At 39.7% G+C, this 27,599-nt stretch overlaps 1 protein-coding gene and 1 pseudogene across 1 annotated transcript in view; one reads left to right on the top strand and one right to left on the bottom strand.

Moving 5' to 3' along the window:
* Positions 1-1,654: 1,654 nt before the first annotated feature.
* LOC103479034 (BMP/retinoic acid-inducible neural-specific protein 3-like) overlaps positions 1,655-27,599 on the bottom strand; it is a 45,685-nt gene continuing 19,740 nt past the window's right edge. Inside the window, exons 4-7 of the mRNA XM_008433240.3 lie at positions 19,623-19,728; positions 14,484-14,720; positions 7,494-7,716; positions 1,655-2,949 (exon numbers count right to left, since the gene is read on the bottom strand). Coding sequence (XP_008431462.2) covers positions 1,824-2,949; positions 7,494-7,716; positions 14,484-14,720; positions 19,623-19,728 — 1,692 coding nt within the window. The 3' untranslated portion in view covers positions 1,655-1,823. The remainder of the gene's footprint in view (positions 2,950-7,493; positions 7,717-14,483; positions 14,721-19,622; positions 19,729-27,599) is intronic.
* LOC103479177 (protein FAM3A pseudogene) lies at positions 19,802-21,773 on the top strand (annotated as a pseudogene).

The raw sequence follows: 27,599 nt of genomic DNA, 5'->3' as shown, positions 1-27,599 counted from the left end.
GGAGAAAGCGCGTGCGGCGAATGTTGATGAAGCCACAATTTTTCGTTTCGCGAGCTCACCTAGATGCCAGCCCAATCAAAGCAGCACCACGGCGGCTACCCTGTGGCTACCGACGCCGACAACCCTCGGGGGGATTAAAGTTGATTTCCATTTCGGCCAGAACCGAGAGAGAGAGAGAGAGCGCGTGCGAGGTGCGCTGGGTGAGCTCGCGAGCGCTGTCCGTGCGGCTGATATCCTCGCTCTGCTGTTGTTTGATGCCGGGCATGTCTCTGCAGCTGCCCCACTCATCCATCACAGTAACTGTGAATGGCGTACAGGGACGGCGGAGGAACCGAAGAAGGCAACTCCCAGCCCTCCTTCCTCTCACTATATACTTAGTAATCAGTGGCGATGCCGCTCGCTGAATGGAGAATGGGGACCTTGTGTTCTGAGGTTCCAGATGGGCAAAAACAACACAGCACACACACCACTCAGACTCTCAAGTGGGAAGGAGAGGAACGGTGTGTGTCTGTGTGGGGAGGGAGAATAAAATCTGAACATTATGTGTGAAAAACCCCCCAACAAAACACACATTTCAGATTCTCAAAGATTATCCAGAGAAGAGTCTAAGTGTTAAACTACAGAGTTCTTGGAAAAGTATTCACGGCCCTTGAATATTTTCACTTTCATGTTAAGAATTCAAACGTCAGTGTGTTTTCTTATGGTTTTATGCCAATATAAAATGGAAAGTAACTGCTAATAGTGAAGTGGAAGGCAAATCGCACAAAAAAATAATTCTGACAACTGTATCGTACATTTGGAGTCGGATGTCAGTACTTGATAGAACAATCTTCCGCCACCATTAAAGGCGCAGGTCTGTTGGACAGATTTGATCCTGGTAATTTTCTGCCAGTACATTTTCAGTTTTTTTAAAGTATTTTTTGCATACAATGTGATTTTTAAGTGGGGAATGAAAAAAGAACTTCGGTCATCTTGACATCACTTAACATCGTTTTTCGTTTGAGAGTGAATGAAAGATTTGGACTGTTTTATTATTTATAAGCAAAATTAGGATATTTGACAAAGAAAAAGCTGCAGGATTTTATTAAGGCACACATTCAGTGTGTCTTGGTGTCTTGAGTGGGTTAGTTCACTTATAACAAACAATACATTTGTCTACCCATATATGCGTGACAAAGCTAGCAAGCAAGGGTATGTTAGCAGTAAGTTACCGTAGCCTCAACCGTCTCAAGTCACAGAACCCAATGAAGACGTCTGAGTGTGAATTATAAGATAGAATATCTACAAATAGATATTTGCAAAGAGCAAATTTAAGACTTGTGATTAACATATTGAAAGTCAATGTACATTTTGTTTTTATGAATTTAAGACATTTTAAGACCTTAATTGCAAATACCCTAATGTAAGACTTTAGATACACTAATTTAAGACTTTTTAAGGATACACACTCTAATGTCAGATTTTTAGAGTTTTTTATCATTAAAAATACAGAAAAGGTATAGGTTTCCAATTAAAACTTTAAAATATTGAGACAACCTGGCAAAATGGGTAGAATTTCAAGGGGTGAATACTTCTCAAAGGCGTCGTATATGAAGATGATTAAAAAAAAATTTTTTTTTTTTGGAAAGGAGCTCCAGAAATCTGCAACTGAAAATATAAAAAAAACATCAAATTTAATTGCACGTTGTGTATGTACAGCACAGCCGTAAACAACATACCACACACAACACAATATGATCCAGCTGCCCATGGATTCTGGTCCTGTCTGTGCCGAGAAAAGAGTAAAAAAAAAGGAAAAAGAAAAACATTGAGTAGCGAGGCCATTAGCTGCACAGCTTATTCACCTCGTACTCTGTGTAGTTTGGATGTTTGGCACTGAAAGCTTGCAGGGCAGTGAGTATCCGCGTCACGTCGGCGCCGGACAACTTGAGCCTGTGACGGAGCAGGCAGGCAAACAGGTCCACATGCGGCGCCCCCGGTGGAGACAGGCGGTTGACACGGTAACGCAGCTCCACCAGCTGCAGCAGGGCCGAGTCCTGGGATCCCTGAGTGTACGGGTAGTCTATCTGCAGGATCAGGTCCTGGATGGCTTCGGGGTCAAAGTGTACACTGTACCCAAACAGCTGCATGCTGTTCACCTTCATGTAGCCGACGTTGCTGGACGGCTCTGGGTCCTCCGGTGGGTCGATGTACAGACTCGCGTTCTTGCTTCCTCCCGCCGAGTCCCGGCTGTAACTCCTCAGGTAGAAGTGGACGGTCTCAAAAAAGCTTTTCCACCTGTTTCCCAGAGTCAGCGTCCAGTTGTAGCAGTCCAGCGGGATGTCCAGCCTGGTGCGCTCCCAGTCGGGATATCCGTGCTGACCGATCGGCATGGTCCAGCTCTCGGAATGGCTGCCCCCGAAAGGGTTGACGAACAGTGACAGGGTGGGCTCCAGGGTGCTGTTCCTGGTGAGGCAGAACTGCAGGGCGAGTCCCAGGAGCACGTGGACCCGGTTGGATTTGACTCGGTTGCTCTTGAGCGTGAGCAGCATCCTCTTCCTCCAAGACGGGTCAAACCAGGTGTTGATGCGCACGTCGTTGCTCACAAAGACGCCATGCAGCGCCAGGCGCGGGTCGCGGCGCTGGATCAGGAAGCGCAACTCCAGGTCCTGCAGGTCTCTGTCACTCTCCATGCCCAGGTAAGGGTCGGTGGGGTCAGGCACGGCGGGGCGGCACGCCCCCTGGGTCAGGGTGAAGCCCGGGTTGCAGCCGGCGCACCGGGTCCGGTTCTCGGCAGAGCAGGAGGCGCAGCGGGGGCCGTCGCCCACGGAGCAGGGCAGCGGCCCCTGGCACGGCGGGTGGTCGTAGGGGCAGGAGCAGCTGCGGCTCCTCTCGCTGTAAATGCCCACCTGCTTGTTCTCACTGCAGTACAGCGTGGAGAGAGCGCCGTTCAGCCAGAAGAGCAGGGACCTGATGGGAGAGACAACAAGCTGACTGAGAAGACATCGGGTCTGGAGACGCCACGCTGCTCTACTGGCTCCATTAGGATAATAAAATAATTTATTAGCCCTCTAAAGTGGCATTTAGTTTGACAAAAAAACTTGAAATATCACAATTTTAAAGCAATAACTTTGGACTTTTGGAGCCTTTAATTTTTAAAGCATACGGTTGAAACCAGATATTGACACATTGTATAAAAAGACACAATCACATTTTTCTCCCTGTCTGAAGTTAAATCAGACCAAACTTTTAGCTTAATTAGAATTACCAAATTTATTTCTATTTGCTAAATCCCAGAAAACTTGGCGAGGACATTTTTTAGAATTTGTTTTGTAACTTTCCTCATATTCAAAAGTTGACATACATTTGATCAGTATCAGGGATAACTGTCTTTTAAACTGTATGTCTTGGGTCAAACCATTTGGGTTTCCTTCCATAAACTTCTGATATGATAACTGACACATTTGAGGCAAATCAAGGCACACCTGTGAATGTGTGTGAATATCTGGTTTCTACCGTATCTGTATTGTTTTATGTCTATTGTTAGAAACAGTTTTTTTTTTGACAAAAACAGGAATATGTCAAATAGATGTGTGCCTATGTGTGTGTGATGGCACCGGAAAGAAGGAAGATGATCTTAGGTTCCCCAAAATTCTACACAGGAAAAGTGGACAAGATTTTGAAAGTAAAGAGGACAAATGTCTCCATGGAAACAGTCACTCTGTTAGAAACGCATCGTGTCCTGGGACAATAAAGACATTTGAATCTTGACTGTGAGACAAGGACACAACAAATACCACATGACAAAAACAAGAAGCTCTAGCAGAGTCAACAGCCAGACTATTGAGGCAAACATAAGTGTTGTTTGTGAGCATGAAGTGTCTCAAATAAAAAAAAAAGGTAATATTACTATCTATATGTTTTTTATGTGTCTTCTGTGCAAAACACCACGGATGTCCACGGATCACTTCATCATATAGATAAGACCGTTCTCTCCAAATATCTGTTTAATGTAATACTCTTGTTTATGAACAATAATTAGCTAGTCTTATTTGGCCTTTTTTTTTTTTTTAGAAAAAATAATGTGAGAGAAAACAAACTGTAGATGGACAGTTTGAGTTTGGGGTCCTTATGACGCCATTTTGGCTACATTACAGTAATAAAGGTTGAGCATCATGAGTAAAACACAGACTGATTGTGTGAAGAAAATGTTGACTTTCAGCTGTTCCATTCCATTGTTTCTAAGTTTAACTCAAGCACTTCGTGGCCTGCTGATGTGGAGTCTTCTATAGTGACTTTTGAGCAGCAGAGAAGCGTTGCTGGTTGGAACTAGCACCTAAACTACAGCATGGACCAAAACACAGAGAATTTCTGTGTTTTGAATTTCTGTTTTTGGTGACAAACAGTCCACTGTGGCCAATTACTAGTAGACTGGGCTTGCTATTAAATCCCTGGGTAGTGTGCAAGTCTGTTAGAGTTCCTAGCTACTGCTCTTGGGCTTATTCCTATTCACTTTGCAAGCTGCCATATACATTTTTCACCATAAAAAGTAACATTCGAGGTGGATTCCCTTTAGGTGCTCACCCTATTATGTTCTGATGTTAAAGTTCAGTAATTCATGTATAAAGTCACCAAAATGTTGCAATTTTTGGCCCGGTATCTGCAGATTTCAGCAAGTTGAATGTAAGACTTTGTAATGCCAGCTTGTATGAAATTTAAGACTGGAAAAATTATAACTATTGAGAATGATTGGGGGGTCCTGCTGGCTCGTAAGTGTTGGCAACAGAAATGAGCCTGTGGTAAAAACGAACATCGTCCAGCCAACTTGTTCTTCTCCATGATGGATGCAAAACAAAAAAAGCCAGCTGGCTAAATAGCAAGGGATTATTAGCAGGTACTTACCGAGTGCCTAGAGTCACTGAATGTAATGACTCAAACTTTTGAAGATATCTAAGACAACTTACATTTTTAAAATGAATTAAAGACATTTTAAGGCTTTCATTTTACTGCATGAATTTATTTTTTTAGGAGTTTTTAAGGATGCCAGTGTAAGGAAGTATATCCCCTACACAAGTGGTCCCCAACTCCCGGTCCATGGACCAATTGGCACCGGGCCACGCAAGAAATAATTCAATATTTCCGTTTCATGTATTATTTGAGTCTGGAGGATCTTTTATTTCTGGCGACAGACTGGCGACCTGTCCAGGGTGTACCCCGCCTCTCGCCCGGAATGTTAGCTGGAGATGGGCACCAGCAACCCTCTCGACCCCACTGAGGGACAGGGGTGAAAGAAAATGGATGGATGGATAGATGGATCTTTTATTTTGAAAATCCTTTAACCGGATTCTCTCGGTTACTTGCGCGCCAACGCTGAGCCCACAAGCAACAAAATGAGTAAGAAACAGATCAGATGTCTTTGGAAAGGGGAAAAGGCCCAGAGAAGAGACAGGAGAATGGATTTATCCCAGACTGGTAGATGAGTCCCACATTACAAGCCTGCTCTGCGTAACATGCGGCAACCGGCTGCTAATGAGGCAATGAAACTTCAAACTGCTTCGCCACGTAGGGGCGTGAAGCACGTAGAGCTTCACGCCCCTCCCCCCCAACCGGGCCGCAGCAAAATTTCCAAGTCTTGATCGGTCCGTGGTAATAAAAAGGTTGGGGACCACTGCCCTACACTACAATTGCATCTGCACCAAACTTACTGTTCTCCAAGCAACTGTTGCAACCAGACCCGTCCGGTGGATTGCTAAACATAAATCGTAAAGGCCTCTCTCCAGAGAACACGTATCCACTGCTCTACAGTCCAGTGGTGGGCAACCTCGCGGCAATTCATTTATCGTTTTGCATTCCACTTGTTCACATAAGCTGCTCGGGGAAGAAAACAGATTCCATGAAAGTTTTTAGAGCTACTCTGAATGCCGTATAAAGCTCGGAGGTCTGTATCTGTTTTCTCTAAAGAAACTTCAGCTGAACCCCTCGCTTAGTGACTTTGAGTGGCATTCCATTTTGTGATCACTTGTCATTCCCAATCACTCCCACTTTGTTATAATTCCACCAACAGTTGACTCTGGAATATTTAGTATGCAGGAAAATTAGACTTATTGCACAGACGGTATTCCGATCACGACACTGCACTGGAACCCACCGAGCCACTGAAAGAGGCTCATTCTCTCACAAATATTTCTACCGGCAGTCTGCATGCCGATGCGCTGGGTTTTATACACCTGTGGCCGTGGAAGTGATTGGAACACCTGAATTCAATCATCCGGAGGGGTGAGCGAGTGCTTATGGCAACACAGGGTAGCAACAAAAACCGAAAAGGGGGAAGTTATAAAACACAATGGATTAATACAAACCAGCACATCATGTCCAAAGGGGGTAGAAAACAATTACAAGCAGGCCTGTTGCAATAAGCAATACAACAATTAATCACATGATAAATTGAAATGAGCTCAATAATATCCATTTGCGTGATTTATTGTTTTTCTCTTTCCTCTCTCCCTTTCTACCAAAATCTAGATGACTGAAGTCTTCAGTCTGGTGCTTTAGTCTCAACTAGAAGAGCAATTTTTCTTCATGATTAATTTTATTTGTTGTTTCTGTTGTTTTGTTTATTTATTGTTGGATATTTAAAGTATCTTAAGGATCCGGTGTTAAACGTTCATCAGAATTTTAAGTTTATTGATCTTTGAGAAATGCATTAATATGCCATCACCATCATGTGACTTGAAAATGGTCTCCAAACAAGCAATATTGTCGTTTATCGCAGTAACTTGTGGGATAATTTATCGTTCAGCAGGCCTAATTACAAGAATGAAAACAACAATTTGTGTGGAAAAAGAACATGTAAATTGTGGATGACAAAAAAATTTAAATAGGCCAAACCAATTCAATCTCCTCTAATAGAAGAAGCTTGAAGCAGAGTTGCTGTCAGAGTGTGATGGTGAGGAGCCAGAAGGACTAACATGAGAAGCACACTGATGGGCTCGGCATTATTTAGCTAATTTTCCTGCCAGAAATAGCTTTCAGTATGGAGTGTTGATAAGAGAGCCATCAAATTTGCGAGCGAGAGAGAGAGAGAGAGCATCCAGGTGGGAGTGAAATGACTAACTTATCTATCCCCGCAGCAGCAGGAACACTGTTATTTTTAATAAAATGAATCAAATATTTGATGAGAAATTAGAGTGATTCTGTGCAGATGGTTAGAAATTTGTGTTGGTTTTTTTTGTTGTTGTTTTTTTGAGGGGGTTTTGCCAGACGTGTTCCTTTGTCTTCGGCTGGCTGGGGAAGCAGCTTCGCTACCGTCAGCACTTTTCTCCGCTCTCGCCGGCTACTTTTCCTCAAGTGCCTTCTAATAAGCGCCGTCTCGCTCTGCTGCTTACTCTCTCTTTCCCTCTCTCTCTCTCCGCCTCACGCATAAATCATTCTGGTAATTATGGGTTCCGGGGAGCAGCTCGGGTTAACGCAAGCATCCCTCCCCTCTCGTTCCCCCCGGCCGTCCCGCGTCTTACCTCGGCCTCGGCAGGATAATCCTCGGCGGCTTTCGGCACCTCTTGCTGAGGCTGAAGAGCTTGTTAGTGGTGCGGCGGGCTCTGGCCAGGAGCTGCTTGCTGCTGGTTTCCAGCTGCCTGTGGCGCTGCAGCAGGCCGCTGTCCATGCGCCACAAGTGCTCCACGACAGATGTGTTCACAGCGTAGTGGACTGGCAGCTTCCCAACGAAGCCTTGGAACTCCTCTGGTAGGAAGAGGGAAAATTAATAAATGAACTCGGCCCGTGGCTACAAACCCACAAATGAACAACATCCAAAGTAAAAGAAAAAAAAGTTACTTCATCCTTTGTTGTTTGCCTGGCACAATGGAGCGGCAAAACAGTAGAAGTAACCACGGCGAAGCGGGAGGAAAACGTTTTGCATGTAGTCTTTGCTGGTCAGGTCAGAAAACAAGCGACAGCGACTGGCTAAGAAAGCTGTGTCGATGTTAGCATTGAATGTAAAAGTATTCACACCCGTTTCACATTTTGACCTTCATTTTTCTGGCTCTTATCTAAATTTTTGGATTTCATTTCCATTCATACGACGTATTGCATTATTATTAGGGCCATATTGAGAAAAATAAAATACAAAGATAATATGATATAGGACTATGACTCGATCCTTCTTATTTAGACTTAATTCTGGTACGATTTTATTCTTGTAATATTATAAGTTTGTTCTCTCAATTTTATGAGATTATTCTTGTAAAATGACTATTCTCATAATACTATGACTCTATTGTCATAGTATTACTACTTTATTCTCGCAATTTTAGCTTTTTAAAATCTTTTTAGTGTGAGCCTAATACTCTCCACTCTCCACATACAGAAAAAAACTTTTTTCTGTATGTTGTTAACGTAGACTAAAAGGTACCGTAGTTTCTGGACAAAAAGTTGCAGCTTTTTCATAGTTCGGATGCGAGGCCCTGCAACGTATATGTTGTTTTTTTTCCTCTTCATGACACATTTTTTTGACTGAAGCGTTTTACATGAACCATGGATTAAGCATTACAGTTTGAAACCACAGGAAACGCTAAATGCAGGCACCAGAAGGATGCCTTACTAAAAATGAAAGATGCTTGTCATGAAGGATAGTAAGGGTTGAATAAGTTTGGAGGAATGTCGTGGTTGCATTGATTCACAAACATTAATTGTGAATGATCTGTTGCAAACAGCTGCTAGTTTACACACTTTGCCAATAAGCTCTACTTTCCAAGTGGGTGTTGAATAATTTTTACATAGAGTTGAAATTTTTGAAGGTTTTTTGTGGCTTTATTCTTTGGTAGCTAGGCAGGAAGACGGGCAGAGAGAAAAGGAACCGGGGATGACTGCGTACAGGACTGTAGCCTCTACCACTGAGCCATGTGGCACCCCATAAAGAGTTTTATTGAGGTGGATGAAAGACCATCAATAATTTCCCCACCTTATCAGCACACAGCCAGCAAAAGGCATAAGCACACTAAGCTGCTGTTTATGGATCCATGCAAATATGGCGCTCCCAAAAGTAGAATAGTTCTCACATAAAACACATATTTTAAAACTTCATTACTACTGTTATGTTTATCAAGAAATAACTTAATTTAAAATTTATTTAAAAAAAACAACTCAAATAGCAATTCTTTTGAATTATTAAAGAACTGACCAATATACCTTATGTACTGACTAGATAACTTATATGGCACTGAGAACTATGCATCTTTTTCCTGTTACTTCCCAAATATGAACTTTGTTGTAACTGTTAGAGCTAACCTATGAAACAACGGGTGTTAAATTAAAAAAATAGCGAGCAAATTTGAAAATGTAAGAGATATTATAGGTGTGACATCAAACGTCTAAAGTATGAAGTTGTTTTTATTTTCATGAATGTGTCTGACTGAACCAAACACACCAGTGAATGGAATAAGTGAATGGAAAGCTGAGGTTTTTGTTCAAAACAACCTGCCTATGCTAAGTTATGTGCAATATGGAGGCGTTTTCGCAACTCACCACCAGCAACAAGGCTGGTGCATAAAGGTTTTTAGGTAAAAGAACCCTGAAGGTAGTGCTGTACTTACTGGCACTACGTCCTAAACATAATAACAAAGCACCCCAACCTCTCTGTAGAAGTTTTCTGTGCTATTGTTCCTTATCAAGTTTCTAATAATTACCAGAAGACTGTATGAAAACCATGAAGAGAAACACATTTTTCCCTGACAATTCTTTCAGTCTCTCATGGTATTACTGCTGCAGTACGAACGAACATTTCTGCATTTCTTTCCAATCGCATTTTAAAGGTGACCTGTTATGTTTTCTTTAACAGGTTAGGAAATGTCTATACAAAACATGTTCTTTAATTTTTTTTTTTTACATTTTTATGCTCAGTTCTGTCTATTTTGAGCTCCTTCCAGAATGAACTGTGTTAGGACCTGTTGTCACTTTAAATCCAAATAAGTTACTGTTGGCCACACCCTCACCCCCAACTCAGCATTTACACTCATGTGAAAATGGCTTCAAACACGTGCAGTTATACATCCGTACATTTTTGAAAAGCAGTAGTGGAGCCTCCTGCACAAAAAACAAGAATGCAGCAAGTGGTTTCTGGATGGTGAGTCAATAAAAATGAACTTTTTTTACAGTGCATACAGCAATAAAATCAGCAGTCGAATGTGCTAGGTTGCTAGGTGACTGGCTGGGCTCGGCTGGTGTTGCTAGCTAACGGCGCAGTGCCAGTGGAAACGACTAATACTGCCACAAAATTTCTAGGTGTTTTTTTTTTTTTAAAGCATGTGGAAAGTACAAAAACGTGCAAATATGAATTTTACATAATAGGTCCTCCTTAATAACCTGTCTAAGCTCCAACTTGCTCCAACTTTGGAAGAATGATTCGGACATTTGGGGCTCCATGGTGTTTGTTAGGTATTTATTAGTTGTAAATATTTTAAAGTGTTGTGTGGAGAAAATAAAAAGGCTGCTAATCATTCCCATGAAGCTACTGTGTGCATAGCACTGACTTAAATATTAAAGCGAAAAAGAATAATGAAGTATTCTGTGCTTTTGGTATTTTATCAGTGGAGAAACTGTGTAATAAATAGGGTTAGGGTAAATATATAAGCACACATGAGGAGAGAACAGTAGGCTGCTATACATCTAGGGTTGGATGCATAAAACACCACAGGTTTACTGCTGAGGTTTGCTGCATAATTTATTTGGAAATGTCTCCTGTAAACCTGCATTGTTTTACTGTTTAAACTCATGACCACTCTAACTTATCACAATCTATAAAAAAGTGATAAATTAAACCCAAATTGGTCCAAAGAGATTATTTCCATTTAATGAACACAATAGCAGAAAACATGCAAACAGAAAACAATGAAACGACTATATGTGCTACTGGGATCCATAATTCCAGTAAGAAATGAACTACTAAAGCACATTGCAATCTATAAGCCATTAATCATGCATTATTACAGATTTGGAGATGGGCAAAACTCATCTTTCCTCTCTTTGAACTTGAACAGCAGATCTCAAATGTGAGAATCAGTGCTTTAGCCTAATAATTTTTTTTGTTTTTGCTTTTTTCTCCCCACACATAAGTTTCAGATCATCAAAGGAAGAGATCATTTGATGATTTAATTTATTAAGGGAAAAGAAATTATTACTGTGGAAGTATATTTGCCCACCAGTTCTCTGCTGAATTACTTTTCATTTAGCCAGAATAGAATTTTGGAGCGTGCATTGATGGCCTGTTAAAGGCCAGAAATGATGTGTCAATTAAGACTGGAGTTTGACTAGGCCACTCAAAGACCTTCATTTTGTCCAAAACTTTTTCCCCAGGAACCAAAACTGACTAATTTTAAATACTTTTAGGCCACAAAATTCATTAATTACAAATGCAAAAATTTGTTTTTTGATTTTTCTTTTTTAGTTTTACCTGCTAAACAATAAATAAAATGTTTATAAAATCTATATATCTAGGCCTGTCGCGATAAACGATAAATCAATTAATCGCACGATAAATTAAACCTATCGACCTCATTTTAATTATCGGCTTTATCGTCTCTTCCCGTCTTTTTTTCTTTCTGTTGATGACACTGAATGAAAAAGGGCTCACCTCCGGTGCTCTCCACTGGCCCTCCCTTCCTCATTTCCTTAGTGTAATGTCCAGCGCACATGACAGGAGTTGTCGGCCGACTGTCGGTCCATTTTCAAAACTTGAGAGATCAAACATTAGCCGACAGAAATCCTAACGGTTCGATCCTGTGTGGTGTCCAGCCACATGGGCACAAAATAAGGGCTACCAGTATAGTTAAGTCATTTTAAAATCAGGTATTAAACTAGAATCTACCTGTGATGCACGTGGCTAGTCAGCGTAAAGTCCTGACTGAATGAAAATCATTCTAACCTATTTATGTCACGTTAACGAAGAACAGCTGAAAACTTACCGGGTTTATCAACTGCGGTAGCAATTTGGCTCCAACTCCTCCCCTTGTCATTTCTATATTCTTTGCACGAAATGTTAAATAAACAAAGTTGTTTCCACATATCTCCAATGTCCGCTGGATTTTGGGGTGCGGCAGCTGTTTGTGATTCTTTCCCCTCAGAAAACACGGAGGAGAATCCGCGCTTTCTGATTGGCTACCTGTCACATTCAGCGTTAAGCTCCCAGTTGGGGAAAACTGATTTAGATCGGAGCGGCCACAACGATCTACTGTAACACACAATACACTACAAGATAATCGGTTATGAAATCTCAGCGACAATCTCAGATCGGCCAACGATCTGAGATTATAGTAAGGGGAAAGCAAAAAATCATGTAGTGTGAACTACGTTAGGTTGTCGGATGTGCTCATCTTCTCTATTTAAATCTAGTGATTACTGAAGGGGAATATAGTATACAGACTTCATAATCTGGACTCTTTTGTTGAATGCAGTATTTATTTCCACTTTGGCTTTATGTTGTTTAGTTTTCATTCAAGTACGGTTTTTGTTAATGGAGACTGAGAATCCATTTTATTTTTGTTTTTGGTTGTTTTGTTTATTTAGTTTATCAGTTCCAGTGTTATGTGTTCTTTTGAAAATAAAGTGTATCTATCTATGGCAGGAAATCACAAGCATTATTACATCATTTCCATTAAATCAGTGTCAAAAGGTCTTGAAACAATATTATCGTTTATTGCAATAATTTTTTAGACAATCGCTCAGCAAAATTTGCTATCGTGACAGGCCTACATATATCATTAAAGATCCAAAACTAATTTAGAAACTGTTTTGGAAACAGTGACACATTGTTTCCAATTACTTAATGAAACTATGGTTTCAATAAGTAATTGTCAGTCACGGACAGACGGGACTGATATTGGGTTCAGTTGTTGAATTTTCTTAGATTTGGGTAAGATGTGTTTATTTTTTCAGACATGTCTGCTTACTTAGTGTTGTCAGATAGGTTCTACTGAAGGGACTTCTTGATTCTAGTGGTCTGGCAATATTAAACTAAACTCAGCTTTCCAAAACAAAAAAGTTAATCATGACTTTGAAATGAGGGGGGTAAAAATGTTCCATATCAAAAAAGGGTTCTTTCCCCCCTTAATTAAATATTTAATTCATTCAAAATCTACTTTTTTATTCACCCCAGTTATTGTTCTCTTTAAAAGCAAAAGAAAAGCAAAAACACAATAAATCTATTATGGGGCAAAGGCTTTTCTCACAGCATTGTTTTAATATCTGTCCAAATGTGAAATATATTCCATTCAAAAAAAAAAAACCCAAAACAAAAAAACATTTTCATTGAGTTTATCACTCTTTTTTTTTTATTAAAAATGAACATAAACATAAAAGAAGACTTCAGGGAACTTTGTGAAAATCCAGCAACATGCAGATTTTTTTTAGCCACAACACTTTTTGGGAGCTTGTCCGGGATTCTGCACCTGAGCTGAGACAGAAGTGTAATTGGTCATAGCAAAACAAAGTTCTATCAAACAAGCATGTCTTGGTGGGCAGCAAAACCACAACTGAAGTCCTGATCTGGGAAACAAACATGTTAAATACTTTACTCTGTGCTTTGTCAAGCAGCAAGGCACACCAGCTCCCTGGCACACATGAGCTGGAGACTACAGAATTGTGACGGATGTCTGAATCACTGTCTCGCTTCAAAAAAAAAAAAAGAAAATCTTTCCTGTTTTGTAATTGTTTTTCCTCAAGCTTGTGTAACTTGCTCAAGGCATTCAGGCTGATGTCGCAGCCTCAGTACAATTTACCACATTCTACTATTTTTATGTAGCGTTGCTCCCATTATGTATCAATCTGATTCTCTCCTTTCTTTGCGCCTTCTCTTGCTGCTTTTTGCCAGTATGCAGAGATAATCTTTTCGGTTATATAGGAAATAAATGATTTATGCCTTCAAACTCTTCATTATGTAAAAATGATAACTTAGAAAAAATGATGGCGTTCTCACATCTTGTTTCACGAGGCAGAAACAGAAGAAATATGAATAAGCTGTGTCGGAGCTAACAAATTGCACATTTCTGCAAGTCATATTTCTTTTTCTGTGTTAGAATAATGTACACTGCAGTGGGTGGTTCTTTTTCCCCTTTTATGAAGTTAGAGAACATATTTTTATGTTCATTATTTTTGCTCAGGGACTCTTTATACACTTTTGGGCTAAACAAATTGATTTTTTTAGGAACTAACTAAGCACTTAAAACATCAAATCAATCACTGAATGCTAATTGTTTGTTCTTTGAATTCAGAGTCTACAGTGCATTCCATCGCTACAGTCACTGAAGAATGGAAAAAGAATGCAAAAAAATCTTTTGAGCTCATATTTAGAGGAACAAATTCATTTTATTTGTCAGAGAAAGAGACCACCTTTGCTTCAAACTCTAGAGAGGAATGTCTTAAAAGACAAGTTTTTTCCTCCCGCAGCACTAAAAGCACAATTCAAGCTGACATTTTCAGTTTACATTTGGAAGGGTCAAAATTAACTTGTTGCTCACCAGATTCCTCAAAGTCCTTGTTGGACAGCCTCAGCGCATCTCTGATGTGCAGCAGGCTATTTTCCAGGGTGTCCAGGTCAGAGTGAGGACAGTTGCATTGAGGGAAGTCCACACTGCACTCGCACCAGCAGTCATTGTTGCGACAAACAAACTGCCCCTCTGACTTGCAGCCGATGTAGTTGAGGGCTGCCTGAATGAAACGGCTCTGTAGGTAACCAGGAAGGATCACCTGCAACCCTGAGGTGGGTCCAAGACGGAAGAAATAGAGAAAAACACATTTTAGCTCATTTTCATGTCAATGGATTACAATTATATTGAAATGTACTTCAGTAAGTCAAAAAGTGCAACCCACATAGATTAGTTATGCACAAGTTGATAAATCCCCCTTCAGATTTTCAGCCAGAATATTTCATAAAACTCCTTTAAAAGATATTTCATACTTGTTATGTCATACTCAATCAAGGGGAAGACTGACAAGATAAGGTTCCATAAAGGGTATCAGATGAGGAGGCTGCCTGTATCCAGCCATATAAATGGAAAGTTGAGTGGAGGAAAAATGTAGTTGTAAAGGTGCACAAGGAACAAGCGGCGTGCGTGCTTGAGGTGGACGTCCACTTTGATTCCACTATACATTTCTGTATAGAGAATCTTTTTACTGGTTTTATGTAGTGCTGTTAACCGATATAAATTGTTTTAATCAAATTAATCACACTCTAGCACTGTGATTAATCCTGATTAGTCACTATGCCTAACCTTGTAAGCTTAAAATATTAATATGCATGCAGTTCTTGCAGGAATGGTGCCCTGGATAAGCCTCTCCTTCTGCCACACCAACCAATTAAAATACAAGAAATTGTCTGTTTTGTTTTTGAAGCAGAAAGCATCTAATGTAGTCTCCCACTATTCAACAGTTACTAAGGGAAACTTACTCCACAACGCATGCATACAAGTAGTAGCAAACCTGTTAATCTTACAGATGAGATCAACTTTATTTTCTAGTTCTTGGGCACCCAACCCCTTCCTGATACTGCCCTGGGCAACTCCCCATACAGCCTATATGAAAAACTGCCATTGTCTGCACATTGCCAAAAAAATGTTTAAGAAAATGTTTTATTGTCTCAAACTAACCATGTCTGAAGATCACTAATCATACACTTTTTCACAGAAATCAGCTGATTATGATCGGTGGCCAATCTATCGGCACACCTCAAAAAACAGGTAGTTTGATTTATCTGCATTATGTACTATCGAGTTAAAATTTTCAGATTAATCGCATGTGTTAAAGTGTTAACATTGACAGCCTTGGTTTTATGTAATATTCAAATTATCTGAGGAATTGAATTGTTGATTTCATTAGCTGTCAGCCGCAATGATGAAAAGCAGCTGAAAAAAAAACTCGACATAAAACTCTCACTTTTTAGATGCAAGTGTAGCGCCTTTCAGTGACTGCTGAATTACAGAGCAGCAAATAAAAACTAAACCAAATTTAGACATTTTTCCCATGAATTTTTGTCATGTCATATAATACCCACCAACATAACCCTGGTTTTAGGATATGATACAGCTCCTCGTGCTGTATTCCTGAATGTTATCACGTGTATTAGTCCAATGATGCAATTGCTCCAACAAAAAAAGGACGCCGTGTTCTTTGAGTCATCTTTTCATGAACATCCGAGTTGAAGCAAGAGGAGATGAAAGATAAAAGTTTTAAGGTACAGGGTGTCGTGGGGAAGTACAAATTTACAGGCCGATGTGCTGCAGGTTTGGGTCAATAAGAGAAGCAAAAAGAGCATCACAGGTGTCCTTTAAAGAAGAGCTCTGACATTTTGAAAAATAAGCCTCTTCTGTCTTTTTTTTTTTTTTTTTTTTTACAGAGTTGGGGATTATTCTGCCTGTACCCTTCATGATGAACAAGATGGCTTGACACAGCACGACTTGTTCCCACTGACAGTGGAAGGAGGCACGCAGACAATTACACTTTTCCCCCCCCCCCCTCCGGCGCATAAAGCAGCAAGTGTTTTGTTAAAATGTGCATTAAAACAACGAAAGAACAGCATAACGTTGACACTAAATGCTAATCGTGGCGGGCCTTTTACTATCACAGCAATCTCAAGGACTATCAGTAATCATTTCAAAGCTTTTCCAACATGAAGTGTGACATTTAGCCGGTACGACTCAACCCAAAAACAAACAACAGTTCAAAATATGTTGGCTGCAAACAGTTGGTTAAGAAAGTCACAATTTGATTCAATATTGATTTAAATGCTTTGATACTGATTTAGTAATAAGACGTATACAAATAATTTATTGGAGAATCTATTACTCATTTTATGTATTACTTATTTTTGTCATTGAACAACCATTGTGGTACATATTGCTTTGACAGAGTAAAACATCAGAATATAAAACAGTGTATGAGTATAAGATATATATATATATATTATAATATATATTATAAGTATAACACAATGCAGAGTAAAAAAGTTGAAACATCATAGTGCCATATTCAATTTGAAGTAAAGTTAATGTAAATGTAAATAATTCTCCTTTTGGAAACTGAGATAATTCACATCTTTCTTGGCTCATCATTTTTATGCATATCTGAACAATATTTACATTCAGACCTGGAGGGGTGCTAATGCACACCTTATAGCCGTTTGTCAACTACTAATAAACACAAGAAGAAGAAGACGACGACGACTACTTCACATCCAAGTATTTTACATGCGACACAAAGCTAATATAGAGTGCTGCTGTATTTGGAAGGGTGGCTAATGCAGACTAAATGGCTTTGTTCACTTCGTCTACATTTCTTAAACTGAGGAGAAAATCAAAGTAGCTTATCCATCCGTCTGTTTGCTGATTGGTCTGGTTGAAAAATCAACTGCTAAAATCGAGCTCAATGGCGGAAATCCCAGACATGAAACATAAGGGAGACGAGAATTGAGCAGAATTTTGTAGGAAGGCAATGGTGGGGCTACATCAAAGCTGAATTTTGTTTTTATCACACTTTAACACTCTTACAGAAGTTTTTGGGAGGTTTGAGCCATGGAATTAAAGCAATTTAAAAACGAAATACTCAAATGTTGCATATTAATTTGTAAATTACCTGCATTAATGCATCAAGACTTGGTAACAAGACAACAAACTGACAGTCATCTTTCTGTAGGTGAAGTGCAAAAGACCAGGATGTGAGACACAGCTAAGCTAAACAGAACTAGAAGCTACTAGCTTAGAGGCTGAATTAACCACCATATGCTAACAGCTAGATGAACTACTGCTATGACAGTTTTTATATCTGACACAAAATTCACAAAGTGATCAAATTATTTTTATTTAATGCAGTAAGCTAACATTTATCCCTACTCCTACAAGCATGCAATAACAATTACTATTAAAATATCTACAATCTTTCGTCATTTTGATTTCCACACACATCTCAGAAATACAGAAAACACAAATTAAATTTCGTGGTTATTTTTAAATACTTATTGAGCAAATCATTGTCACTTTTTGCCATTCTGCTCTTTAACACAAGCATAACAAACTGGTTAATTAAAGTGAGTTTTCTATGCAGGAACCAGTGTCGCATTTTATGTCAGTCATCGTCCCAAAAGCTGGTCAAATTGTCTGTTCACTTTGAATTATATGATAGGAGTTTTGTAGTTCTATTTGCAAACGCAGCATTAGATTAGATCCAGCCATCCATGCTCCATATCACCAGGTTTTACACAGATTGGATTCAAATACATTAAGAAAATTCCTCAACCTTAAAACTTCCTTCAAAGTGGAAATGTTTAAGTGAGGGGAGTGTGACTGAACTTCTGCTTCAGCATCTCTTCAGATGTGGGGAGAAATAAAGATTAAAAGATTTTAACCGGTAAAGGTAAAATATTTTTTTTACCTTTTGGTTCTGAGACATAGATTAAAGTGATGAGTGATCACATCTGCCAGCGATTGCTGATTATTTCACTGGTTTAAAGTCTGAATGGATTTGTGCAAACTACTTCTGAGTTCGAAGTGATTTTAATTCACTTTCAGATCTTAGCCACAAGGAAATTGTATAAAAATCACCTCTATTGAAAGCCAACTGCCTTCCTGATTGGAGCTCTCCTTGCCTCCTTTCTCTCAAAGAGCCAAGTTTGGTGCAGGTAATTTAAAATCAACTCTACTTTTGGTCAGTGGGTTAAAAAATTATGACTGCTATGATAATAGAATTTCAGATTAATGCTGTGTTAGTCTGATTTCATTGTTTTTGTCTTGTGTTGCATAAACCACCTGGGTTTTGGTTTCGGAAACCATTATCAAAACGTGCCTTCACAGCATTGTCCTACAGTTTTCACATCATGACTGTATGTATTTTCCATGACAAAAAAAACCTATTTTTCTTCTTTCAAGTGAGGGAAAAGTCTCCAGCAACAGGTGGGGAGGGGGCAGTGTTGCATCAGTCTTTGCTCCAATCTTCTGACCCCTTCTTTGGTATCTCGTTAAAAAGAACTTCTGAGATGTTAAGTGAGTTGTGGGAAAATTTCAGCAGTTTGGAGACTTTTAGAACCGTGGTTGTTTTACTAGCAAAAGGCTTCTTACAATTCAAACCACCCCATAGAAAAATACGCAATTTTATTATCAGAATTGCATATTGCCCTCACTTAGGCAACATATATGGAACTAAATTAGGGCCTTAAGGTTTGTTAAAAATAAATACATTTGAAAAAGAACTGAAAAAAATGTGAAACAGAAAAATTATTTTGAATCTTTAAAAGAATTTTGAAACTGAGAAACAGTTCAGAACTACATGAAAACACCATTAGCACCAGAAACGATGCAGTGTGCATGCCAGTCCAGTAGGAGGCGGTGAAACTTTTTGAACTTTCTGATACAGATGTTTGCTTTCATAACATTTCGCTTCTATTTAGGTGCGCATGAAATCTATGCATCTTCGTTGACGGCATAAATCTTTCACAATGGGTTTTTTTTTCTTTTAGAGGGATATATTATGTGTTTTCCAATACTATGTGTTCTGGCATTGTCAGGCTAAAGTGCCTTAGCCTCATCTATGGTCTGTGAACGTATTTTCAACCCCAAGTGGCGTTAGCTGTGTGTAAGCTTCTCACACAATCTCTCATGCTTTACATTTACCTTGCAGCTGAACCTTGTTTTCAGGACTGTGAACCAGAACAGAGCTGACCGTGTCCAGATTGTCATAGTTGCTGCAGCCGAGAGGCCCGGTTCTAGTTTCAGTCACCTGAAATGACATGGAGAATACCCAGAAAAATCCCATCTGTGTTAGTTTTCATTAATTATAAGATACACTTACTTAACTTTTCATCCTTCTAAAGCAGGTCAAGAGAACATATTAGCACATTAAAAACATATTCTGCCTCAAAGATATGAGTAATGGAATAACACTATCAAAGCAGTTGTGGGGATTTGGGTCTCTGTGTTTAATTTAGGTTTCTGTGTTCAGTTGAGTCTGTGTCTCCCCCTTGATTGATCCCAGCCAGCTGTGTCCTGTTTCCTTGATTACTCCCTTGTGTATTTAATCCCACCTGTGTCAGTGCTTCCTTGTCAGGTTCTTGTCTATTCTGTCAGTTGTCTTCAAGTCAAGTTCTTTTACTACCAGTGTGAGTTGTTGCCTCTGCTCACTTGTGTTGTCTGGATTGAGCTTTTCGTCATTAAATCATCATTGCCTTCACTTCAACCTGGGTCTACCACTTTTCTCGTCACCATCTACACCCCACTTGGACACATCCGGAAGTGATAACAGGATAAAAATCAGTTTTTCCTCGTTTTGCCGACAGAACTCATCATAAAATGCAGACTGGGATTTTGGACTTTTGGTTCTTAACTCTACAGTCTAAACTCGTGGTTCTCAATGTGGGCGGTACCGCCCCCCCCCCGCCCCCCTCCCCGGTGGGCGTTCAGAGGACGGCAGGGGGCGCTGGCAGGAATTTTTACAAAAGGGGGGCGCTGGGATTCTGTTCCTGGTGGGCTTCATCTGGCTGCTCGCAAGCGCATTATTTGGAGGCGACAGCAGTTTATCTTTGCGAAACATCTACACTGGCACAAAAGAGGAGCCAATCTGAATCATGTCCTTGGAGGTACAAATGTGGACTTTCAGCACCCTGTCCTCCAAAGCATTTGGCTTTCCGCTGGTGTCTGGAGCTGCAAACATCATTGGCCCCAAATTCTGCTCGGAGGATAAGATGTTGATGGAGGACTTTATAGCTTTAGTGTATGGGGTGACAGGCGAACTATTGGAGACTAGAATCTAACACATAGATTCTAATCTAACACTAGAATCTAACACATAGGCGAACTATTGGAGACTAGTGGGCAGGAGATATGTCCGACTTATTGAAGTTTCTGTGGCCCCTTTATGAAGGAGCACTGTTTGTTGCTTCCTTTGACAATGTGCTACAAAACTTAATGATTAGTTTTAGTTCTCTCCCTAGTGATAGTAACAAACTCCTCAGCTTGTCAATGTTCTTCTGAGGCCTCTAATGAGCCATCATTTGATCCAGGGAGAGAACTAAAACATGCAGGATGCCGGCCCTTGAGGACCGACTTTGGACACCCCTGGTCTAGACGTTTGTTTGAGGAGCTCGGTAGTACAGCTGCGAAGGAGCTGGCCATCAGAGACGGCTGGGAGTTTGTTGGAACCAAGGGCATCGAGAACCAGAGCCACTTCAAGCAGCGTATGAAGAACGGTAAGAGCAGCAACAAGTATCAAGGCTGGCCCGAATCTCTGGAGATGGACGGTTGTATTCCCCTGTGGCCACCCCTTGAAGGTTAATTCTGCTTCAGATAGTCCCTTAGACGTCACGGCGACGCCTGAAGTCTCAGCAGGGAAACTAAGTGACTGCAGAAGGACCCGATCAAAACAGAGGTGAGATAAGCGGCTTCAGGGAAAGGACAAGGTAAAAGGGACACAATTGACCGAGAGAGATGGATTTGGAGTTGGCACAGAGGGACAGGACCCGAGCCGAAAAGCAACCTCCCCCAAGGGCTCCACCTCCTCCTCCTGCACCACCTATGGACCCGCCTCCTTCACCACTATCCACTGAAATCCTTGTGGCAGGCCCCGCCCTGACCCGCTTATTTGGAACAGAGTTTATTTTGTTTTGCTACCTGGACTTTTGACATGACAGAAGTAATATAAAGGTCTTTTAATTAAAATGACTTCCTTCCCCAGACAGAATATTTGAGGGGAAGAGGTCATCATCCTACCAAACTGGAAACTAATTCACAAGTGTGAAGAAACTGCTTCTAACAAGCTGTTTTTTTTTTTTTTTTAAATTCTCTTTTCTGTGATTACACTCAAAATTTGAGTTTTATTGCAGCAAATTTTCAACTTAGACTCAGAAATTGTAAACATTTTTGTAGAAAGTTTCTGGGATTATTCTTTGAGTTTCCAAGTTTTGTTTTGTTTTTTTTACTTTTCAGTCTTTTTTTTACTTTTCAGTCTTAGAAATATAAGTTTTTGTGGTAGAATGTTACTTTTTTTTTCATTTACAATGGCCTTAATATGTCAAAGAGAAGGAGGATTCTGAGGATAAAGGAAAAGACGCACCAAGTATAATGTTCTTGAATTTCTATCTTCAATGTCGACACTAATTCATGTTAGGGGAAAAAAAATTAGAAATCTTGAAATCTTCAGCATTTTTCTACCAAAAGCCTGGATATTTGAGTTCGAAAAGATGAAAATGTGTGAGAAAACTAAACGTTTTTGACTTTTGGAATTATTCTCAGTGAAAAATAAAAATGTTAAACTTTTGAAACTGATTTTTGTGAGGGGGGGGTTTCTAGAAATTTGCTGAGACTCGTCTAAAAGTTTCCTCTAATCTAAGAAACATTCTTAATCTAACACATTTTTGGCGTTTGGAGCTCAAACATTTTCTAGAAAAAACAAGTACATTTCTGAGGTTTTTGTTTTCCATCTTTTTGCCTAATTCGCTGTCTTCCTTCTCCCCATATCTTGATGCTTGACTTTAACGGAGGTCCACATGTTGCAGGCTCAGCTTTACATCCCTCAAAACATGGCGTTCATCTCCCTCCTCTCATTCTCACTGATCTTCAATCTGCCTAAACTCCGGCGCGCGCCTCAAAGTGGCAAATGAATGGAAGTCAGGCTGGCTGGAAATGAATGGAACAGTATCTTCAATCCATCAAACTGATGCATAACCAGGCTAACACGTTCTCATTTTAGGTGGGGGCACTTGTCTTCATCAGTGGCCACTCACTTTAGCATCTAGGTTTTGCCCCTCGGGCTGATTAATGCGTGCGCTCTAATAGCCACTTCAGATGATAAAATGGATGATTGGTGTTTTATACGAGAGGATACACAACCGCCGCGTCGTTCTGCCTCCTCACCCTCCTGATTGCAGTCTGCCACAGAGCAGGGCAAAGTCTCCAAAAAAGAAGAAAAAAAGGCTTGCATCGTATGTTTATTAATACGCTGTATGGCTGGATGTTAGCTACAGCGGCTCAGAGATGTGATTCATGAGATTCTGCATAGAATCAATCAATTCTTTATCTTTCTGTGAGATTTTTGGGAGCGCGAACTGCATCAAAGAGGAAAACAGATCTGACAGTCTGGTGCTCGCCTGCAGTCACAGGAGATGCAACTTTCTGGCCAATTCTGTAAATAAGCATTTGCTCTTAATCTAACTGATTAAATAAGCTACGGGTAGAAAGTCCCTGAGCTGGTATTAAAGGATTTGTGAGTCTAAGTTGTCCTCCAGTTAAGTTTCTCAAGTGTCATAAATAAAAACTTTGCTGTAGATGAGTACAGGAAGGAAGCAGCCTTGGAAATTTTGTGCTTCATTATTTCCTTATTGGACAACTTTTGACTTTTTTTTAAATTAAATTAGGAAGTAAATTTAGCTTCCATTTAGTTGAAAATGTTAAACATACTTGATCTCTCACATAAAGCACTAAAAGACTTGTGTCATTTGTCGCATTTCCATTCACCGTATAAATGTGCAATTTGACATTTTGAAAATAAATGTGCTTAATAGAAACATGCAATTTAAAAAAAGAACTTGTTTCTTTTAAAAAGTTTTGCCACTAGGATGAGATTTTTTTTTTTTTTTACTGGCAAAAACAAAGAAAACAGGAAGTAGTAGGAAGATCATGGTGGAGCATGTTTATTAATGACTTATCACGTAAGTAACTTATCTATGAGATTGTAACTGCGTTTCTTATTTAATGGAAACACTGCAGTTGCAAAATTGTCTTTTTTTCAACAATAGCGGAATTTCTGCGTAGTTTTGTGAACATTGGTCATGGAAACGCAACTGAAATGGCCCTCCAGACACAAGAGGGACACATAAGGAAAACCTTAAAGATGGCCAAATATTATATTAGTCAAATCAAAGTAGTTTATATCTGCATGCTACCAAATGACAGTCAGTTCCTCCAGCTTTTCACAGGATTCATGCAAAACTGACATATCACCTCATTTTTCCATATGTAGTTGAGTTTCTAGAGCAAAACTGATCAAAAACATTGGGTTTAAGTAATGCCAACCCCCACCTGAAGGTGGTATTTCTTGCTTCTGCTGCACTGCTCCTTCTGAATCTTTTAGGAGGAAACTGCTCAGAGCTCGATTTTGCCTCACACCTCTCGCTGGTGTTTGAACTTGAGTTGTGCTTTGGGGACTCTGATTCTTGTAGAAGTATAGCAAACATATTTCTTAGCGGAACTCCTGTGTTACAGATGTATTGGTGTTATCGTTTGTTTTGACCTCAGTCCGCTGAGGTTGAAGAGGTATTTTTCTATACTTGTTTCGGTCTAATTGCAGCGTTCCTCCTGCTAAACGTCTTCACAGATATAAAGGAAGGGATTCCTCCTTCGGCTTTGCACAGAGAGACTTGCATGGAGGTTCATGGACAGGTTAGCTGTCAGTCAGTATGTTCACAGTTTTGAATCATCGCTCCACAATGACTTCGAGTTGATAAAAATTCATTTCCATCCCTGCTATTTTGTGGAGTAGTTTGTCAATGTTCTTCTTGGATAAAGGAGACATCTTGTTCCGAGCTTTAGCTTGGAGTTCAGAAAATCAGAATCCCTAGAGTCCTTAAATTTAAAGTAATCCATCTGTGAGGTCAGACAATATGAAAATCACCAAAGCAGGTGAAATAAAAATCAATCAAAAACTAAAGTGAGAGTTAAGAGCGGTTGTAACACTGAAAGAACTGGAGATCAGGAGCTAAGGTGGGAGACTCTGATGGGAAGACAAGTAGTGATCTTTCACAAGCTGTTTCCATTAACTGTAAAATTGCACAAATTGAAAATATGAAAATAAATTTGCTTAATGGAAACACAACAATTTCAAAAAGACTTGTTTTTTGGTAAAAATGTTTCTGTCTTAGGATGCGGTAGTTTTTTGGCTGTAGGGAGCTTTCTGGTGGTATTTCGCAAAACTGCAACGGAAACACTTTTTTTCCACATCACTTGTCACATGAACAAGCACAGAAATAGAGCAATTGTGTTTTTTTCCCCCCGACATAAGCGAAATATAGAAAACTATTTGTACACATTTATAATTCAAACGCTGCTACTGTTGATCCTAAGTCTTCCAACTGGACTGGACCAAAGTACCACCATGTGTTACTATGGCCAATTCAAAGTTTAGATTCAATTCAAAATCTGTGAGAAGACCTGAAAATAGTTTTTCATAGATGCTATTCAATCAGTCTGTGTAAACTATTCAGAAAAGAATGGATAAAAATGTGGGTCTATACGCTGTATGCTAGAGACGTAACCTGGCTTGTGGTCGGACCTAAAGATGGTTCCACAAACTGCTGACTCTGCAATGTCGTGCGTCACAAAAGATGCATCCAGATTTCAATATTCACTAGTATTATCCTGCTTCCTAGTCATGTTCCTCTGCACACAACAACCCAGGCATTTTAAACAGGCTCTGGTGTTATTGGAGGGTATGCACCCAACATCATGACCCACTGAACTTCATCATGACGACCAAGTCTTTTTCTCTTTTATCTAAACCAGTTTTTTTTTATAAGCCTCCATAACATGTGGATAGAATTGCTAAAATGATTTTTGTGTTTAGCAGGTTTGAATCAGAATATGTTTTTGTCATGATTTGTGGTTGGAAATGGTAAGGATGGAAGTGCAGGACCCAGGTTATGTAGAAAATGAATGACTTAATCAAAGTTCTCGCAGGAAAACAGAAGTCCAGGCAGCACTGGTGAACTCAGAGGAAAGAAACACAACACAGGTAGCACTGGCTAAGATAATGACAATAGACAAGGAAACACAGGCACAGGTGGGATTAAATACACAAGGAAGGTAATCAGGGGAAACGAGGGGCAGCTGAGGACAATCGAGGGGTAGACGGGACAACACGAAGACTCAACTGAACACAGAAACCTAAATTAATACACAGAAAAATCTGCAAAACCTTACGGTTTTTTATCTCTGCTTCTGCAAAATCAAACTCCAGCCCTCCATATTTACCCTTTGACCTTTAAGTTCCACATAGTAACTCTATAAATGTAAGAACACTCTCTATAAATCCAAGGCCGGATAACCAATAGGATTTCATGTAACATCCTGAGGCTTGTGTCTTAGAGGTGATTATTAAAGCGCAGAAATAAAGACTTTAGCAGAAGACAATTAGCAGCAGGACTAATCTTTGCCCCAGTTTATGGGATTAATAACTTGTTCTGGTGTTTTACTCCAGAAAATTAATTCCACCCATTTTAATGTGAGGGCTGTACAGGGAGCTTTCTGGTGGTAATTATTATTTTTCCCTTTGTGGTGTCAAAGTAAGAGACTGCAGAAAAATGAGAGCCAATTTATCACAGAAAAATCCTAATCAATTTTTTTAATCTTATTCCTTGGTTGGGGGATCCTTGTTTTATACATTGTCTCTTATGGTGTGTTTGTGCCAGGTTGCTGTGATTTTGCAAAACAGAAGCTCTAATGTTAACCAAAAGGAACATAATTTTTATTTATTTATCAGTTTATTGACCAAAGGAGTGTTTGTTTTTTTCCTCATAGATCTGGAAATACTGGCAACAGCAAAAACATTTTTTAAATCTAAAATTAAAATTAGGTTTCAAGCTACTCTAAAATATTGATACTGTAATTTCAGAAACATAAATAGAGAAAATGAACATATTACCATTGAGTTTTCTTCTGACAAATCCCTGTTATGAGTTCATGAAAAATGGAGCTGTGTGTCTTTGGACGTGATCTGATTGGCTGAACATTTAGGACATTAATAAACATGTCAGTATCTACTGCTGACATATTTTTTTTGTTAATAAACTGAGTTCTGAATCAAAGGTTAGCCAGTCATTTGTGGTAGTTATATTGGCTCACAGTACGACAGTTTCACTCATCGTACATCTTTATCAGACCCACAACTTTCCTTAAGAAGGTTCTGCTCGTCACTGCATCTGATCTGACTTAAATAGTAAACGCACAAGAAAAGTCTGGACAAATCAGTACTGCTTAATTACAAGTCAATCGTCGTTCTTCCATTCATCAGCAAAATTACTGACCAGGACATATTACTGAAATGAATGGAGAGTCGGGTAGGACTCTCTGGTCTGGTACTCAACTGGTTCTTTCATGAAAAGCAGGGATTTCAAGTCTGATCCGAGGTACCCCAAGGCTCAGTTCTAGGACCCCTCTCATTCAATATATGTATGCTCCCACTAGCTCAGGTTGTAACAAGAAATAAGATTAGCTACCATAACCATGCAAATGATACATAACTCTACATCACTGAACCCATCTAATCACTGAACAGATGCTTAGAACAGATAAATGTGTGGAGGTGCCATAACTTTCTCCAGCTGAACAGAAACAAAACTGAAGTTATCTTTTACTCTAAAGAGGTACGATCTGGAGTCAAAGCACAGCTTCAATTACTACAGTTGGAAACCAGAGATCAGGCCCGAAACCCAGGTGGAGTTATGGACTCTGATCTGACTTTTGTTACAAAGTCAGGAAGATCTAGAGAAACTCATCCATGCGTTCAGTATCTATGCACAAGTCTGGAACAAAATTCCAGAAAACTGCAAAACAGCTGAAACATTGAGCTCTTTTAAATCAAAGCTAAAAACCCACCTGGTTGCT

The sequence above is a fragment of the Poecilia reticulata genome, chromosome 17 (genome assembly GCF_904066995.2).
Source record: "Poecilia reticulata chromosome 17, P_reticulata-male-v2, whole genome shotgun sequence".
Classification (NCBI taxonomy): Eukaryota; Metazoa; Chordata; class Actinopteri; order Cyprinodontiformes; family Poeciliidae; genus Poecilia; species Poecilia reticulata.
Note: the sequence above shows the minus strand (reverse complement) of the source record. Positions and strands in the feature narration are given on the sequence as shown.